Source organism: Jatropha curcas, chromosome 10 (assembly GCF_041381405.1).
Source record: "Jatropha curcas cultivar XTBG-Jc1 chromosome 10, XTBG_Jcur_1.0, whole genome shotgun sequence".
In the NCBI taxonomy this organism is placed as follows: domain Eukaryota; kingdom Viridiplantae; phylum Streptophyta; class Magnoliopsida; order Malpighiales; family Euphorbiaceae; genus Jatropha; species Jatropha curcas.
In genome coordinates this window covers 13,330,344-13,347,731 of record NC_143160.1, presented here as the reverse complement: position 1 = coordinate 13,347,731, position 17,388 = coordinate 13,330,344, and the positions used below count along the sequence as shown (strand labels likewise).

The 17,388-nt window shown below is 31.5% G+C and overlaps 1 protein-coding gene across 1 annotated transcript; it reads right to left on the bottom strand.

Annotated features, from left to right (window-relative positions):
- Positions 1 to 13,799: 13,799 nt before the first annotated feature.
- Positions 13,800 to 15,870, bottom strand: LOC105629065 (putative small nuclear ribonucleoprotein G). The gene is made up of 4 exons (XM_012210581.4): positions 15,734 to 15,870; positions 15,598 to 15,620; positions 14,169 to 14,290; positions 13,800 to 14,043 (listed from the first exon to the last, which is right to left on the bottom strand). Exons 1-4 carry the CDS (start codon positions 15,766 to 15,768, stop codon positions 13,981 to 13,983), a joined length of 243 nt encoding a protein of 80 aa, XP_012065971.1. The 5' UTR covers positions 15,769 to 15,870; the 3' UTR covers positions 13,800 to 13,980.
- Positions 15,871 to 17,388: the final 1,518 nt, after the last annotated feature.

The following is a 17,388-nucleotide window of genomic DNA, read 5'->3' as shown; positions in this document are numbered from 1 at the left end:
TTTTTATTATATGCCTGTTATTTTTATTTTTTATTTAAGTACCAAATTAATTTATAAAAATCATCATATAGATTTTATTTTATGTTTTATAATTAACATACATTTTTTTGTTAATAATTTTCACTATAATCTTTTTTAGTAGACAAATATACTTTAACAATAAAATAAGAAAATAATCTAATAAATTAAATTAAATATTCATAAATAATAATATTTTTATTTTTATTTCTTTAGCAAATCAAAATCGTGAAATCATTTGAAAATTTTATTAATAAAATTATATTCCGTAATAGAAAGAATATGATTTGAATTAAATAAAATATCAATATAATTAATCAAATTCGATATATTTGAAAATAATAGTTTTTTATCTTATTTTTTTTAGCCAATCAAATCAGAGTGCAATTTGTAATTAAAGAAATTTAGCCATATCTTTTTTAAGTTAAAATCTTAATTATCTGGATATCTTTATTTAAAATAAATTAAAAAAATAAAAATTTTCAAATGTCTCATATTTTACACATTCATTTAATATAATAATGTTGAAGAAAAATTACGATAATAGTAAATAAAAATAATAAATAATAAATAATAATAATAAATTATTAAAATTATTAAATTATTATTAATAATTTATATAATGATATGATAAAATAAAACATAATTAGACATAATAAGATAATAATAGTAAAAAAATGTTAAATTTTCAAATGCTTAATTATCTATATGTATTTATCTATTAAAAAAAGTTTAAAAAAAAATCAAATTTATAGAGATATTATATATTTTTTTATATCAAAATTTTTTAATTAGCTATGACTAAGATTATTTCAGAGTATCTTATATTTTACAAAGACAATATAGGAAATCTCATCATTCCCCTCTTCATTACCACTTTTATATATAGCATAAATTAAGGCTCTATTTGGCAAGAACGTTTGGAGTAGTGTTTAGTGTTTTGATTGGATTAAAACTATTTTAATTAATTATTGTGTTCGGTAATGTCACATTTATCCTAACGTTTAGAGTTTGGGGTAATGTTTCATGAAACGTTATTCTCATTAACGATTAGTGTTTTATAAATTTTTTATGACACATATACTCATCACTTGTCTTTGCTTTGTTCTCTGTGACTTCACTCTTTTTTTTGTCTTTTTTATATTAAACAGCTAATCAAACACTTAATTATTTTTACTGAATACTTCTATTTTAAACTGCTATATAAACAATTAACCACGAACAGCTATTATCTAACCGCTAACAGCTTGTAAAACAGCTGACAGTTACTACAACAGCTAACACCTACTAAAATTGCTGAAATTACCGAACATGCCATAAGATTATTATGATAAAGACTTAATCTTGATAAATATAAACTGATTTCAATCATAGAGAAAAAACTTAAGTAATATTTGTAATTCTGTAATGATACCTGTTGATTTTTTCTTGAAGTTTAGAAATATTAAACCTACCTATCTATCTATATAAATATATAATTTCTAAAGCTTAAATGCTTATGTGGTAACATATTAGAATATTAAATTGATGACGTGACATTTTATTTTTTCATTATAATTAAAATTCTTTGCATTTAATAAAAATTATTTTTTTATGAAATTTTGGAGTTACAGATTAATAAATTTAATGGATGATTTCATTATAATTAATATTTTTACATTTAATAAATATTGAGTTTTTTTTATAAAATAGTTTTATTTATAAAAAAACTAATGGAGTTATAATAGAGTCATAATTAATAAAAATGAATTAAATAATATAGTTACATTAACAAATAGAATTAAAATATTAATTTCAATTCAATAAAATTTTATTTCATTAAAATTAAATATTCTTATACCTCATCTAATTTGAATATATGAGAATTTTAAAGAGAAAATAATTAATTAACTATATCAGTTTGAATTAAAATAATTTACGTACAATGATTAATTGTTCTAATTAATATTTCAGTTCATTACTTGATAATTTAAAAAAAAAGCTTATAATTATAATTTTTATTTTTAATTAAATATAAATAAATAAATTATTTAAATTAAAGCAACATAGATATAAGTTACAGTAATTTTACAGTAATTAGCGGATACATAACCAGTGTTTTCTTTAAAGTTAAGGAAAGATGAGAGATTTAGTGATCTTATTTATATAAACTGAATCTTACCTAACTATGTTAATTCACCCTTTAATCTTTAAAGATTTTGCTTGTGCACTCTAAATTATAGGAGGGATGACATTGATAATAGTGTAAAAGTCTTAAACTATGACTTTTGAAAAATAAAGGGAAAATTGCAATTTTGGTGTATGAACTTTCGAAATTTTCTATTTTGATGTATTATACGAAAAAAATTAACAATTTAGTAAATGAACTCTTATTTTTTCAACAATTGAGTTTATTTTATACATGTGACTGAAAATCCACGTGGAACGGCTATGTCTCACTTGTTCATGCGTATTTTACTTATTAGGTGCCAAATAGGATTTCACATGGATTGCCACGTGGATTAAAGACCCTGTTAACAAGAATTGACCATAAATCCTTACCCATATCTCAGGGTCCTATCCCTCTCTCTTTTTAATCGAGAATAAACAAGACGGAAAAAATTTTATAGAGATTCTTCTTCGTCAAAATCGATAACAAAGCCCTAACATTCATTATCATATCTGGCACAAAATATGATCTTGCATCGAAATTAGTTTCTCTAGAGCTTGAATTTGGAGCTTCAGCAATTGAATTTCGCAAGCAGAGACTCGCGCTCCTGGAGCCATCGCTGCTGCTCTTGAAGCCACCATTGTTATTCACAAAGCCAGAGAATGTCCTCATGGTTTGGTGTTGGAGAGTTTGGTAAAGAGGACGAGAAAAAGATATGAGATTTTGACACAAAGAGGAAAAAATGATTGTTTAAAAATGAAAGTAGAGATAGAGCGTTGCGTTTGTGATAGTAAAGTGAAATAGGAGAGATGAAAAGGGGTTAAAGATACAAATGGGTTCTTATGTTCCTATTCATTGATGAGTATTTCTTTGATTAATGAATTCTCATTCTTCATTGGCAAGTAATCAGCTAACATTTTAGCAGAAGAACATAGAGATAAAAAGGATAGATCTATTTTGATTCCAAGATAAAGCAAATTTAACTGGGTTTCGTTACAAGTTAAAGTGTTATAGATAGAGAGGGACAATCTCCATTTAAAATCAATAAACAAAAATAAAGAGGAAAAAAAAAAAAAAGAGATGGGTTTGCTGAAGTTTTGTAATTTTGGAAAACCTTTATAGCGAAATGACATCAGATCCGAACAAAGGCAAGTGAGCAATTATTTCCAGCTCGAGATTACACAAAGGGAGAGGAGAGGAAGATAGATGAGGGAATTGGAGTCATTTCATGTCCCCTAAATTTTTAATCCATGTGGAAAAAGCAAAAAATACGAACAAGTGGGACCTAACCGTCCCAAGTAGATTTTCAAATGTCCGTGTGTAAAATAAATTCAATTATTAAAAAATTAAAAGTTCATTTACTAAATTATTAACTTTTTCCGTTCATATATTAAAATAGAAAATTTTATAAAATTTATACACCAAAATTGCAATTATCCCAAAAATAAAATTAAACCATATCTTAAGGCTTGAGTTTTTTAATTGATATTTTTTTGCTTTATTTTTTTTTTTTTTTCAAATGGAAATGAGAAAGCAAAAATTTAAAGTGAAACCCAAAATAAAAAAGGAGAATGAAATTACATGGGCCAAAAATAAGAAGCAGCTAGAAGGAAAATAAGTTAAAAGGAAAACCTTTCAACTTTCGTGAGCATTTATTTATCTCATTTAACATTCTATATATAATCACTTTTCAGGAAAACAGAGTAAAAATATTTTAATATGTTATTATATGGTTATATTCTGGAGGCAAAAGCTTTAAAAGGAATTTTATTTGTATAGTTGACATGTAGAGATAAACACTTTTTTTTAAAAAAAAAATATTTTGATTAATAAAATATAATATCTTGGTAGTTGTTCTATTCTCATGGCAGAACTGTGGGGCATGTTTATAAGGCTTCAAGTTGCATGATCTCTAGGGATCCAAAAGAGGACATGTAACAGCGAAAAGAGGACAAGGAAGCCATGACTTTGCTTGGTTGGTACATGATGTCCGCAGTAACATGATCCCAAGTTCAGTGACGATGGGATTGGCTATAGCGGTTTTGCAGTTTGGTTATGGAGGTCACTGTGGTGCTTTTCTTCTTCATTCACAGGTTTGTCTTTTCTGGACCTTTTCATAATCAACCTGGTTTCATCACGTCTGGTCGTTTGGAGTCGCTTGAAATGTTGTGCCATTGCTTCTGTATTGTGAGAATGGTAAATTTGAGATCGATGTCTGTTGCTTTGTTTTGCTAAGAGAAGCCGATCACTAGAGATTTGGTTTTCGATGGAGACCGAAATTATTTTTTGATAGACAATGTGCCTGCCAAGTGTTTGGTTAAATTACAGATTGACTAAAGAGCAAAAATTATGAACATGAATGTGTTGCCAGCTGCCTTTTGCTTCTGATCATCTGCAGTTTTAGTTCTGAAGTTGTTTCGTCTCTCTTCCTGGAGAGTTGTCGTCTCTCTTCCTGGAGAGTTATTTTGATAAATTTGGTTGCTAAAAAAAAAAAAAAAAAAAAAAAAAGCGAATGAAAATGGGGCTATTGGCAGGTTTTGTGAGTCCGTCCCGCCATCTGACATGAGTACCATAAGTTGGAACTGTCGTGGACTGGGCAACCCTCGAGCAGTACGTACTTTACAGGATATCATTAATGACAAGAAACCAAATTTTATTTTTCTTATTGAGACCCTTTGTGCCTCTAATAAAGTTGCGGAAATACAATCATTATTAGATTATGACGGTTTTGTTAATGTTGATTGTGTTGGCCATAGTGGTGGTTTGGCATTACTCTGGAAGGGTGTTTCGTCAATAAATCTTATCAGTTCCAGTTCTAGATATATAGATGTTGAAGTGGAACTACCCCGGTTTGGTGTTTGGCGGCTCACGGGTTTCTATGGTGATCCAAATAGAACCAGAAGAAATAATTCTTGGCAGTTACTTCGTGTTTTGGCTTCTCACAGCGACTTACCTTGGTTGTGTTTAGGCGACTTTAATGATATTCTTGCTTCGTATGAAAAGAGAGGAGGTAGGGCTCAACCTAATTATCTTATTCGGGGATTCCAAGCTGCTATCTCAGATGCACATTTGACTGATTTTCCTATGTCTGGTTATGCTTTCACTTGGGAACATGGTCGCTCTAGCGGCAATTTAATAGAGGAAAAACTTGATCGTATTCTGGCCACTGACTCTTGGCGACGAAAGTTCTCTCAAGCTCGAGCTATGGTTCTTGATAAGTCCTCATCCGACCATCTTCCGATTTACCTTGAAATACGCCATTTTGTGCCTAGGGCTCAGGCTAGACGCTTCCGTTTCGAGAATAGCTGGAGGCGGGAGGCTGCTTGTAAGGATCTGATTAAGGGTTGTTGGCTAGAGACAGCGGGTATGGGCTTAGCTGAAAGGATTTCTCGTTGCAGAGCACTTCTTGAGGTTTGGGGGGAAGAATTTCGCCATTATCAAAAAGGGGAATTTGCTACTTGCTTGGCTATCATGGCTGCTACAATAGGTTCTCGTATCGCAGGGGATAATGTCCGATTTCTGGAGGCAAAAAATAGGTATCAGGAATTATTGTTACAGAAGGAAATTTTTTGGAAACAACGTGCTAAAGAGTTCTGGTTGCGGGAAGGTGATGCTAATACCTGTTTCTTTCATCGAAGAGCTTCAGCCTGTCAACAACAGAATCGAATTTCTTCTTTGAGAGACGAATCTGGTAACTGGTGTCACTTGAATTCCGGGTTAGAGGATCTCATGGTTCGTTATTTTACAAATATGTTTGCTTCCCAAAATTGCACCTCTACGTTGGTTTCCGATTTTACTCAGCCTGTTATCACCGAGGAGCAAAATGAGTTCTTGTTAGCTCCTTACTCAATTGAAGATGTTCGGGCAGCAGTGTTTGATATGAAGGCCGACAAAGCCCCGGGACTTGACGGGTTCAATCCTGGCTTCTACCAAGGCTATTGGGACATTATAGGTAATGATATTGCTCTATACTGTATTGAGATAATTCACAGCAGGTCTATCCCTGATTATCTGAATGTGACTGGTTTGGTTTTGATTCCTAAGAAATCATCCCCTGAATCTATGACTGATTTGAGACCGATTGCTCTTTGCAATGTTCTGTTAAAAGTCATTACTAAGATGCTCGCAAATCGTCTTCGCACTATTCTTCCGCGTCTGATTTCGGAAAGCCAGAGTGCCTTTGTTGCGGGTAGGAATATTCAGGATAATTGTATTGTTGCTTTTGAAGCTTTACATGCATTTCATAGGACGACTAGGGGTTCTAATTTTTCTGCAGCTGTCAAAATGGACATCAGTAAAGCATATGACAGAATGGAGTGGTCCTTTCTTCGTCAAATGTTAACTAAGTTGGGGTTTCATGCTCTATGGATTAATCTTATCATGTCTACTCTAACTTCGGTTAAGTACTGGATTTTGCGGAATAATAGAGAGCTTAGACCCATTATCCCCACTCGAGGTTTGCGACAGGGTGACCCTTTATCCCCGTATTTATTCATCATCTGTGCTGAAGGCTTATCCAATATAATTCAGATGTCTATTCAGAATGGCAATTTGAGTGGTTTTCGAGTTTGTCGGAGAGGACCGTTAATTTCTCATCTGTTTTTCGCTGATGACAGTTTGGTGTTTTTGAAGGCTTCGGTTCAAGAATCACAATCTCTCAAACATATTTTGGCTATGTATGAGGCAGAATCAGGGCAACAGATCAATTTAAATAAGTCTTCCATTACTTTCAGCGCTAATACCCCTCGGCACTCCAGAAATCAAATATGTTCCCTACTTCAGGTTACGGAAAAGGATACTTTAGGCACTTACTTGGGTTTACCGTCTCACATGGGTCGAAATCGGAAGGAGGTTTTTAATTACATTAAGGACCGAATGTGGAAGCGTTTAAACTCATGGGAGCTAAAGTCTCTCTCCCGTGCGGGAAGAGAAATTTTGTTAAAAACGGTTCTTCATGCTTTACCTAATTACCTTATGAGTCTTTTCTTGTTACCCAAGACTTTATGTACGGAACTGGAACGTATCATGAATCGGTTTTGGTGGGGCAGTGGGCGGAACTACTCTCAAGGAATTCACTGGCTTGCTTGGAACAAAATGGCCATCCCGAAGGTGTTCGGAGTGCTAGGATTTCGGAAAATTCATGAATTTAACATAGCTCTTCTAGGTAAACAGGGCTGGAATCTCATGGTAAACCCAGATTCATTGGCTGCACGTGTGTTGAAAGCAAAGTATTTTCCGACTTGTAGTTTTCTGGAAGCTAATCTAGGCTCCAATCCGAGCTATGTTTGGCGAAGCATTTGGGGGTCTAAGAGTTTGATTCAAAGGGGATTATATTTGCGGGTTGGTAGTGGTTCCAACATATCTATTTGGGATTCTCCTTGGTTGCCTGTCGAAGAGTGTTCTTTTATCTCCACTCCTCGACCACACAATAGTAATGTTTTCCTGGTTTCGGATCTTATTGTACAACGAAGATGGGATGTTGAGCGGCTTCGACGATTATTCAATGCAAGAGATGTTACTTGTATCCTCTCTATTCCTTTAAGTAATCACATGGGAGATGACCGGTTTTGCTGGAAATTTGACACAAAAGGTACATACACAGTCAAGAGTGCTTACAGATTACTCCTACATAATCCTCTTGCGTCACAATTTATGTCTACTATAAGTTGGACTCAGCTGTGGAAGATGAAGATCCCACCCAAAGTTACAAATTTCATTTGGCGTGCAGTATGTGATGTTCTACCTTGTAGGAGGAATTTATGCTCTCGGAAGGTGGACATTCACGATATTTGCCCTCTATGTCTTGGAGATTCTGAAACTAATCTTCATATTCTTGTCAACTGCCCTTTTTCAAGACAGGTTTGGACTCTTTCCCATCTTGGATTTCGGTGGTCTTCGGCTATATCTTTTGGGGAGTGGTTTCAGCAAGCCTCCAACTCATTGACTTTGGAGAATTTGAGTTATGTTTCTATTGTGTGTTGGGCATTATGGACAACTAGAAATGATATGGTATGGCGTCAAAAAAGCAGGAATCCAGGGGCAGTAATTTTACTAGCTTCGGGTGTTTGGCACGCATGGAAGGAAGCTAAGCTTCATGGTTTGGTAGTTCCTTCTCCAGCAAACTCAAATCATACATGGAGTCCACCCCCGTTTAACTGGTTAAAAGTGAACACGGATGCTTCAACTGGAGTGGCTTCTGGTTATGTGGGTATTGGCATAGTAGTTAGGAATTCAACCTCTGAGTTTATTGCTGGCAAAGCGTGGAGATTTCCGGGTTTTTTTACTGCTAAGGTGGCTGAGGCCATAGCCGTGAGAGAAGCTTTGAGCTGGATCAAGAATCACGGATGGAATTATATTTTATTGGAAACCGATTCTCAGTCAGTTGCAAATGCCATCAACGATGATACTACAAATGACTCGTCTGCTTTTGGTTTGATAATTCAGGACTGCAAATCTCTTTTGTCTGAGATACCAGTCGTAAAATGTAATTTTGTTTACAGGTCTGCGAATGTAGCTGCACATACGTTAGCAGTTGGAACACATTCCGAAGCAGGCTTGGGGGTTTGGAATTCTGTACCACCTCCTGTTCTACTTGATTTATTGATTTCGTAATAAAATTTTCCCATTTTAACTTCAAAAAAAAAAAAAGTTCCAAAATTAAATTATTTCAATTACTTAATTGTAGTATTTAGTAAGTTCAAAAATTATTTAATTATAACCCAATTTTTCCTTTTAAAAACAAGAGAAATGCCACCGACTATTTGTGGGTCACTATTAATCTTACAAACCCAACAATCATCAACCTAAATTCCTTTTTTTTTTCTTTTGAAATTCATGGTGGGCTTGAATATTATTTCTTGCACACGTGGCACTCCTGCAAACCACAAAAATGAAAATCAAAAGAAAGGAACGCTATGGACTCAAATGCACCAAAAGGAAATTGACAAAGCCTAGAGTGGAAACAATGGAGGCGGTCGGTTCATCACATCAGCAGTTTACAATTTATAGTCTACATTCTAATTAAGATGGTCGGTTTTTAAATATTGTCTATTTATTATATATTAAGTTATATATTTACCTAATTATATTTCCAAAAAATTTTACTTTTGATTTTGCATAAGCCCTAATTTTACTTTATCTTTTAAATTTTAATTTTCTAATCAACAATTCAGTATAAGGTTTTACTTTTGGAATATTTACCTGCACTTTGTAGGCTACTACTTTCTTTGTTCGACAATATGTTTAATTTTCACGTTGTCCTCCATTGTAAGAAAACCATAGAATAAAAGAAACAAAAAACTGTTGTGCCTTTAATGCAGTTTGGAAATCTTGCTCCTGCAAGGGTTTTAGTGCATAAAAAGGTAATGAGATGGAAAAGGAAGCAAACAGAATAATTAATATTAGGTAAAATTTATAGAAGTCTTCTATACATACAATGAAGAACGGCGGTTCAAATAGAAAAACTTAGCATAACATATATATATATATATATATATATATATATATGAAGCAAAAAACCATTTCTATGAAGTTGGGTTAACACTCTCCTCTTGAGATTTCTATGAAGCAAAAAACCATTTAATAGAATTGTATAGGAGTCAGATTAATCCCTTTGATTGTCTTGAGATTACTTAGCATAAAATTCTAATATTTAAAACTTATTTAACATCTAATAAGTAATAAGTAATGTTTTTTTTATATAATATATAATCTTCTTTGTCCATGGGAAGAAAGATTAGAAAAAGGTTTTGGAGTTTTTTTCTTTAAAAAAAGTTTTATTCAGTTGTAGTTTGCAAGGGTTTGGACTTTATATGAATTATTTTAAAGATACTTCACTTTCGAATTAAAATAATGTTTAAATGTATTTTACAGGTAGCAAACAATTGCATCGTACATAATTTTTCAGACAACCAATAGCAAACAACTGCATCATATATGATTTTCAAGCAATCCGGATAATGTGCAGGTCTTAACCTAGTATATATATAATCCTGAAATTAAAAATATGTTAAAATTGCTGATGTGGCGCCCTACTTTTTTAGCTTTTTATTTTTCTCTTTTTTTTTTTATAAATTTTTGAATTTTTTCTTCTTTTATTTATTTATATATATGTTTTTTAAAAAATTCTTTTCTCAAGATATAAACCACTTTGAAATTATTAAATTTTTAAAATTTAAACTTTAAAACTTTTTTTTATCTCTATTTATATATCTATCTATAAATACCCCTATTCAATATTTTCTTTTGGCTTTTTTATTTTATTTTATTTTTTTTTTGGCTCTTTCAATTATTTGTGCTTTGATTGTGTTGTGTTTTTTTTTTTTTATATATATATATATATATATGTTATTGTTGTTTGTAGATTTTAAATAGTAGAAGTATGACAATATTAACTTTATGATCAAGATATATTACCATCTTTTCCGACTGAGGTAATTAACTCTCTAATCTCTTTTGTTCATTCTTTTTCTATTTATGGAAGGAACTTTTTATGGACTTCTCTGTTTTTTTATTTATTTGCAGGTCATGTTATTTTGTATTTGAAAATCCAACAGGAGGACATACAGAATCAATATTAATTATTTACTTTGTACTTTTTCATAAAATAATATTTTATCTTCTTAATTTTTATATGTTGGAGTATAGCATTTTTAAAGATTTTGATATTTTTGGTTATTATTTATCATTCTCATATAATTATTATTTATTATTTAGAAGTATAAGCATTCTTTCATAAAAAAATGATAAGTATAAGCATTTTATTCTTTTTAAGAAATTACTGAAAATTTCTTTTTTTTTCACTATTTAACTGGATATTATGGTTATATATATATATATATAATTAAAATCTGAAAATTAGATCTTTAAAATTTTAAAAATTTAGAATTCAAATTTTTAAATAAAAAAATATATAAATAGTTAAGACTTTATTTTCTATAAAACTTTCTATTTTTAATATATTTAAGTTCTATATATTAAATTAAACTAAAATAATTTTTTATTTGGAATTGTTATCTATTAATATTTAATTTTTTAATTTTTATATATTTTCTATAAATTATAAATAATATTTATCTATATATTATCCATATTAAATTATTTGAATCGTAAAGATTTTATAGAATTATTTATAATATATGGTGTTTAAATTGTTTAAATTATCGATATAGAATTACCTAAACAGGATATTAAATTTTATAATTATTTAAATTATTAAAATCTCTGTAATATGCTAATTTAATAATTCAACCTATGGGAAAATAGATATTTTAATAATATATTAAATACAATTGATAAAATATAATATGTAATAATAAATCAAATCGGCGAAGTGTGATCCTTCAACTAGTTATCCTGTATTAGCATAACTTTGCCAAACGGTAGGCAAACAAAACTTTCCCTCCAAGCGACAAGGCTTGGTCTTTATTTTTTATACCCGTTTGTTTTCCTTTTATTCGAACAGAATCTTTCAGAACAAACATCAGTTATCCGAAACTCTCTTCCCTTTGCACCTCCATGCATGCTTTTTGATCCGTTCTACAACCATCATTTCAGTTCCATTCATTGACGCCGATTTGTTGTCATAAAATGACATTTAGGTCGAGAAATACAGGTATACTTGCAATCAAAGCACAAATGGTGAAGGAAAAAGCACCCTCCAAATCTGTTTCTAGAAAGAAGAGATTAGCAAAATCCTTACCCAAACTAAATCAAGCACAAAAAGTCGTAAACTGAAAAAGCAATTGCATGGCGATGATGGAGAGCCCTCAAATGCTGAAGTAGACCTATTTTGTTTCCATTGTATCTGCTGCCCTATTTTTGCTATTCCTTTTAGTAGGTTTTTTTGTAAACAAAAGGCCAAATACTAATTTTACCATAAAAAAAACAATTTGGTTATTGGAATCAAACCTAGGGCAAGCAACAGCAGCAAAAAACATTATTTTTGGAATGAAACGCTTGTTTTTGCATTTGCGCAAATGTTCCTCTTCATTATGTGCAAGAAAAGACTTACTTATTTCTTTGCACATGTAAAACCATTTTGCATTAATATGAATCACATTGTGCATGTTAAGGAATAGGAGTCTATTGTTAATTGTACCTATGTCAGTGATAGGCAATATTCAATTGTGCGCTTCTTGTTCTCATCCTTTCGTAGTGGCCTGATTTTATCGGAACGTCCTTCGTTTTTCCATTTTTAATCAGCTTATGCACACATGACAAAGAACGACCAAGTTCATGTAATAGAGAACGAATTATTGTCCGTCTCTTAAGAGGAATTTTCTTTATCCTTTTTGGAGGTATTTCAACTCGTTTCTTACCTTTGTTCTAAGGAAGATTCATTCCAGTAGTATCTCTACCCTTAATTTTAGCATTATGCCATATTTTGTATATTCTCTGAACAAAAATGGAAAACTTGCTTACAACTTTTTATATACTGCACGCATTTGATACACCCTTCTCAAAGTCTGAAAGCAACATCATTTGAACAGCATTTTTTACACCTTCAGAAATGTTTTTGCTCTTATTGTCTCTTCTTGTTACTTCTTGAACATTATTCAAGGGTTGTATGGCGTCAGAGCCTATAAAAGGCACCTGTTTGTCAAAGGGAAAAAAAGATCAAACCTAATGATTGGTTGTTGAATTCAGGGCACATCTTCCGGAAGTTGCAAGCAATTTATTAGGGACTGTGTTGAGATCAAAGGGATCTATGCCATATTTATGTAAGGCCAGTTTAAAAAAGTTGAGGTAGAGGTATTTTCTTGTTTCGAAAATTTTTTGCTCTTAATTGTGTTTTGCATGCATAAAATGAAGAATAGGGAATAAGAAAATTTAAATCTAAAAATACGAAAATTGACACAAATTTTCTTCCCCAACTGTTTTGAATCTTCTGGGGCAATAAAACATGTGAAATGTCTTAACGGTTTTGTTCTCCCTCTACTAAGAATTAAAACACCACTTTAATTAACTCATCTTCTCTTTCATCCATTATTGTCTTGTATGAAATTGGGGACGAGTTAACAGTGTTTTAGACAAAATTTCAATTTAACCGCTTCCTTAATTTAACTGCTTCCTTAATCTAAGTGCAAGGATAATTCTCGTACTACCTCTGCTCCATAATACTTGTCACATTTAAAATTTCTTATTTCTTAAAAAACCTATTAAATTTGTCTAAGTTATCATAAATTATTAAGTAAATTGACTATATTACCCTTAATTTAATACTAATTCTCTAAAAAAACCATTAAATTAAAATAATAATTACTGGCCATATATAAAGAGTAACCATGGAAAAAAAAAATATATTTATTACTCCTTGAAACCACAAATGTAAAAAATATTTTGAAATAAACTATTTTCTCAAATGTGACAACTATTATAGATGGGAGGTAGTAAATAGAGCTAAGGGAGTATATTTTTGGCTTATTCATGCATTAAATGTGTATGCATCAAGTTGACATATGTTAATGTCCAGCTAGCTCAAGCAAAATTATGACTGAAGCAAAGATGTACAGTTTCCAACCCTAGCACTAGGCCATCATCATTTCAAATTCAAAACGCAAATGTGTTTTCTGATTTAAAGAGAGAGAGAGAGAGACCAATAAGCCTGCTAGAAAAGAAATCTAGAGAAGAATTTACTGATAAAATAGAAAGCTCATATATTTCTAGCAATCAAAAGTACCAGTAAACTAATAGGTCCACGCTTTCTCGCATCTGCAAATTTAGAATCACTTACATCCAATAACTACAAGTAGCCATATTAGCCAAAATACAGCGCTCGAAGCTATGTCATTAGCACTAATAAAAAGCCATAATCACTGTGTTTTGTTTACAGGTTCTAGCGCTTCAACGGTGACAACACTATTTCCTCTGATCACCTGCGGCCACAAAATTATACAATTTAATTATGCAAGTAATATAAGAATCATAGACAATTGAACCATCCAACAAAAATTATGACCTAAAGAATGGATAAAAAAAAAAAAAAAAAAAAAAGACTTACCACCATGCCTATGTCATTCTTCTCATCACCATTCACCTCCACAGTGTTGTCAACCACCAAATTCATGAACTGATCAAATCCACGAAGTGTTCCGACCACCATCCTGTTTGCGTTCAGCTTGACTGTGTAAAGAAACAAAGAAATTAATAAAAGGAATAAGAAAGGGAAATAAGCAACTTCAATCCTAATGCCAATCATGCAACATATGTATACATATGTGCATCACCAACTTCAACTGTTTATAAAACACATCAATAAAATGTCTTTGACTTAGGATATTGATGCTTACAGAAGGCTCGTCGCTTGCATCTTTCTAAAGCAGAATTATCATGAATAAAGGAAGCCATGTATGCAGTAAATTCATTGACAAGATGAAAATTATCAAATAACCACACATCACTATTAAGAACAAAAAAACAAAAGAATGTAAGAGACCAAAATATTCATTGAAATCCCTCAATTGAACAAGATAGAAAGTTCTTTATTCTACTGGGTAGCTATTAGTATTTAGCCTTGCATTCAGTTGTTTAAAAGCCTCTGCATAAATGAAAGATGTAAGAAGAATTGAAACAAAAGTTTGAGTTCCTAAAACTCAGAGAACGTAGAGTTCTTTCAAAAGGCCCTGTAAGAGATTTTAAGGTTATATCTTAAGGAGTCCTAATTCTATCTTGAATAATCACAACACCTGCTGACTTTCAATCAAAGAGCCCTCCCAAGCCCCAAAAGTGTCTCCATCATGGGCCTCTCATAGACTAATGTGCCAATCAACATCTGGTATGAACTCTAAATTAAAAGCAGTTCCAAGTATCATCAATGGATAAAAATTGCAGGAAAGTTTACCACAATCTGGCAGTAAAATAAAAATATGTCGAGTTAGGACCACATTTTTTTTGTTATCATTAAATATATCTCTCAAACTTGTCTGTAGAAATACTTAGATGCACTAAATAACCAAACTCAGGCCAAACAAGATAACATATTTAAATTATTATCACATTCACAAAACTTATCAATTTATGCCAGGACAAACCCATCAAACTTGTCAGTCAAATCAATCGTAAAGCCTAAGCCTTAAACCACACTAGATAAATTCAGCTGTATGAATTCTTTGTTTCCATGACATGCCTGAAATATTAATCAATTGAACTCCAAATTCTAAGTTATAACTGTTCAAAGAGGACTTGAAAACAAAATCTAATTGCTTGACATAAACCTAACCCAACATTGTTTCATTAAATTTTGAAGATTTTACACGTTGTTTACAATTTATATGGAAAGAAAAAAAAATAAAGTCATGAATATATAATTTCTAAGGTTGACCAAACAGGAGAAAGTTCAGTTGAAACCCTATAAAAACAAAGACAGAACAATAACAATAATTAAGTAAAAAAGGAAAACAAATTGTTGAAGGAAAGTGTAAATAGCTTACTTTGAAGTTTCTTATCCATGTACCTGCAAATCCCAAACACAAAAACAAGAACGAAGTGTAAAAATTAGCAATTAATACAAAAAAAGAAAGAAGATGGTGATTATTTGAATATATTAACATCATTGACGGCACTTACTTCTTGAGATCTGGTGGCTGTCCTGATCTGCTCATGTTGAACGGCTTCAATGGCTTGGATTGACTGCCTTGCTTGCGAGCGAGAAAGAGAGAAGCAGAACAGGAGTGCAAGGGTTAGTGTTTTTAAACCTACTTATGCGTTGTCGTTTTGAAAGCAAGGTCAAATATGTCAACGGAAACGTTTGCAACCAAGTGAACCATTATAATTTTTTAAGTGTTATCTGCCTACGTGGCATACCGAAAATATAAATGAAATACGTGTGACCCACTTTTTCTATTCAAATTTGATGATTTAGCTTTGACTAATAAAGTTATCCGCTTTTTCTATTAAAATTTGATGATTCAACTTTTATAAAGCCACGTAGGAATGATAAAGAAGGCAATCACAGCTATTTTCTAATATTTTCCATTCTCTTTCCTTTCCTATCTTTCGTGCGCTCTCTCTCCATCCCATTTGCAATAACCCCTCTCTTCCCCTTTATCCATGGAATTGTCATACTTAAAACAAAACTGAAAAAAAAAAAAAAAAAAAAAAAAAAAAAAAAAAAACAATTAAACACTATGTCGGAGATGGCCAACATAGATCCAGAAGAAATCGATGGAGTTCGTATGACATGGAATGGCTGGCAGCGCACCAAAGTCAAAGCCAATAAGTGCGTTATCCTAGTCACCGCCTCGATCTCTCCGATCCTCCACCATCGTGACATTCCTACACTTCCTTACTCCCCCTCTTTGTTGTAAGACATGCTCCTCTGTCCTCAATTCTTTCGGCCATGTCTATGTCACCGGTAAGATCTGGATCTGCCCCTTTTGTTTCCAGCGCAATCATTTCCCTCCTCAAAGTGCTATGATCTCTGAGACTAATATCCCTACTGAGCTTTATCCTCAGTATACAATGGTGCAGTACACGCTTCCAAAACCTTTGCTAGTTTACAGTAGATAACTTCTAAGAATACGTGGGTTGTTTGATGTTATAGTCCAATCACGATTTTAGCAAATTTTGGATAAATTATAAATTTAGTTCTGAACTTTTGAAATTTTATAATTTTGATGTCTGAACGAAAAATACCCGTGGTGATTGAACTTTTTAACATCTACAAGTGAGTGTCAATTGTTGACGTGGATGCCAGAAAGCTGACAAATACCAATTTGGTCCCACGTTTGTTGAGTTAGCTGCATTCATAGACATAGGTTTAAAAGCATATCAAGGTTCATATGAATATTAAAATATAAATTTAAATCGATTTGGAACCGATGGTTAATCGGTGGTTCTGGTCCAGTGAATCGGATGTACAAATAAAATTATTTGTAACTTAAAATTTTTTATAAAAAAATTTATATCACTTTATTTGATTGTAGTTGATTTAATTTATGGTGAAGAGAAGTACACAATGGTACATAATTTATTTAGTCGTGAAAAAAGTACACGTGATTTGATTTAATTTGTACAAAAAATGGTACATAAATAGTTAATTTGTAAAAAAAAATAATTTTTTGTGTACAAAAAAAAGGTACAAACCGCTAGTTGAGAACTTGAGATGACTTTTAATTTTTTATTTTTGGTAAATAAATTTTATTCATTTTTAATCAATTATTTATTTATTTATTATAATTTACTAAATTATCTAAAAATATAGTTATTATTTTTCTATTATA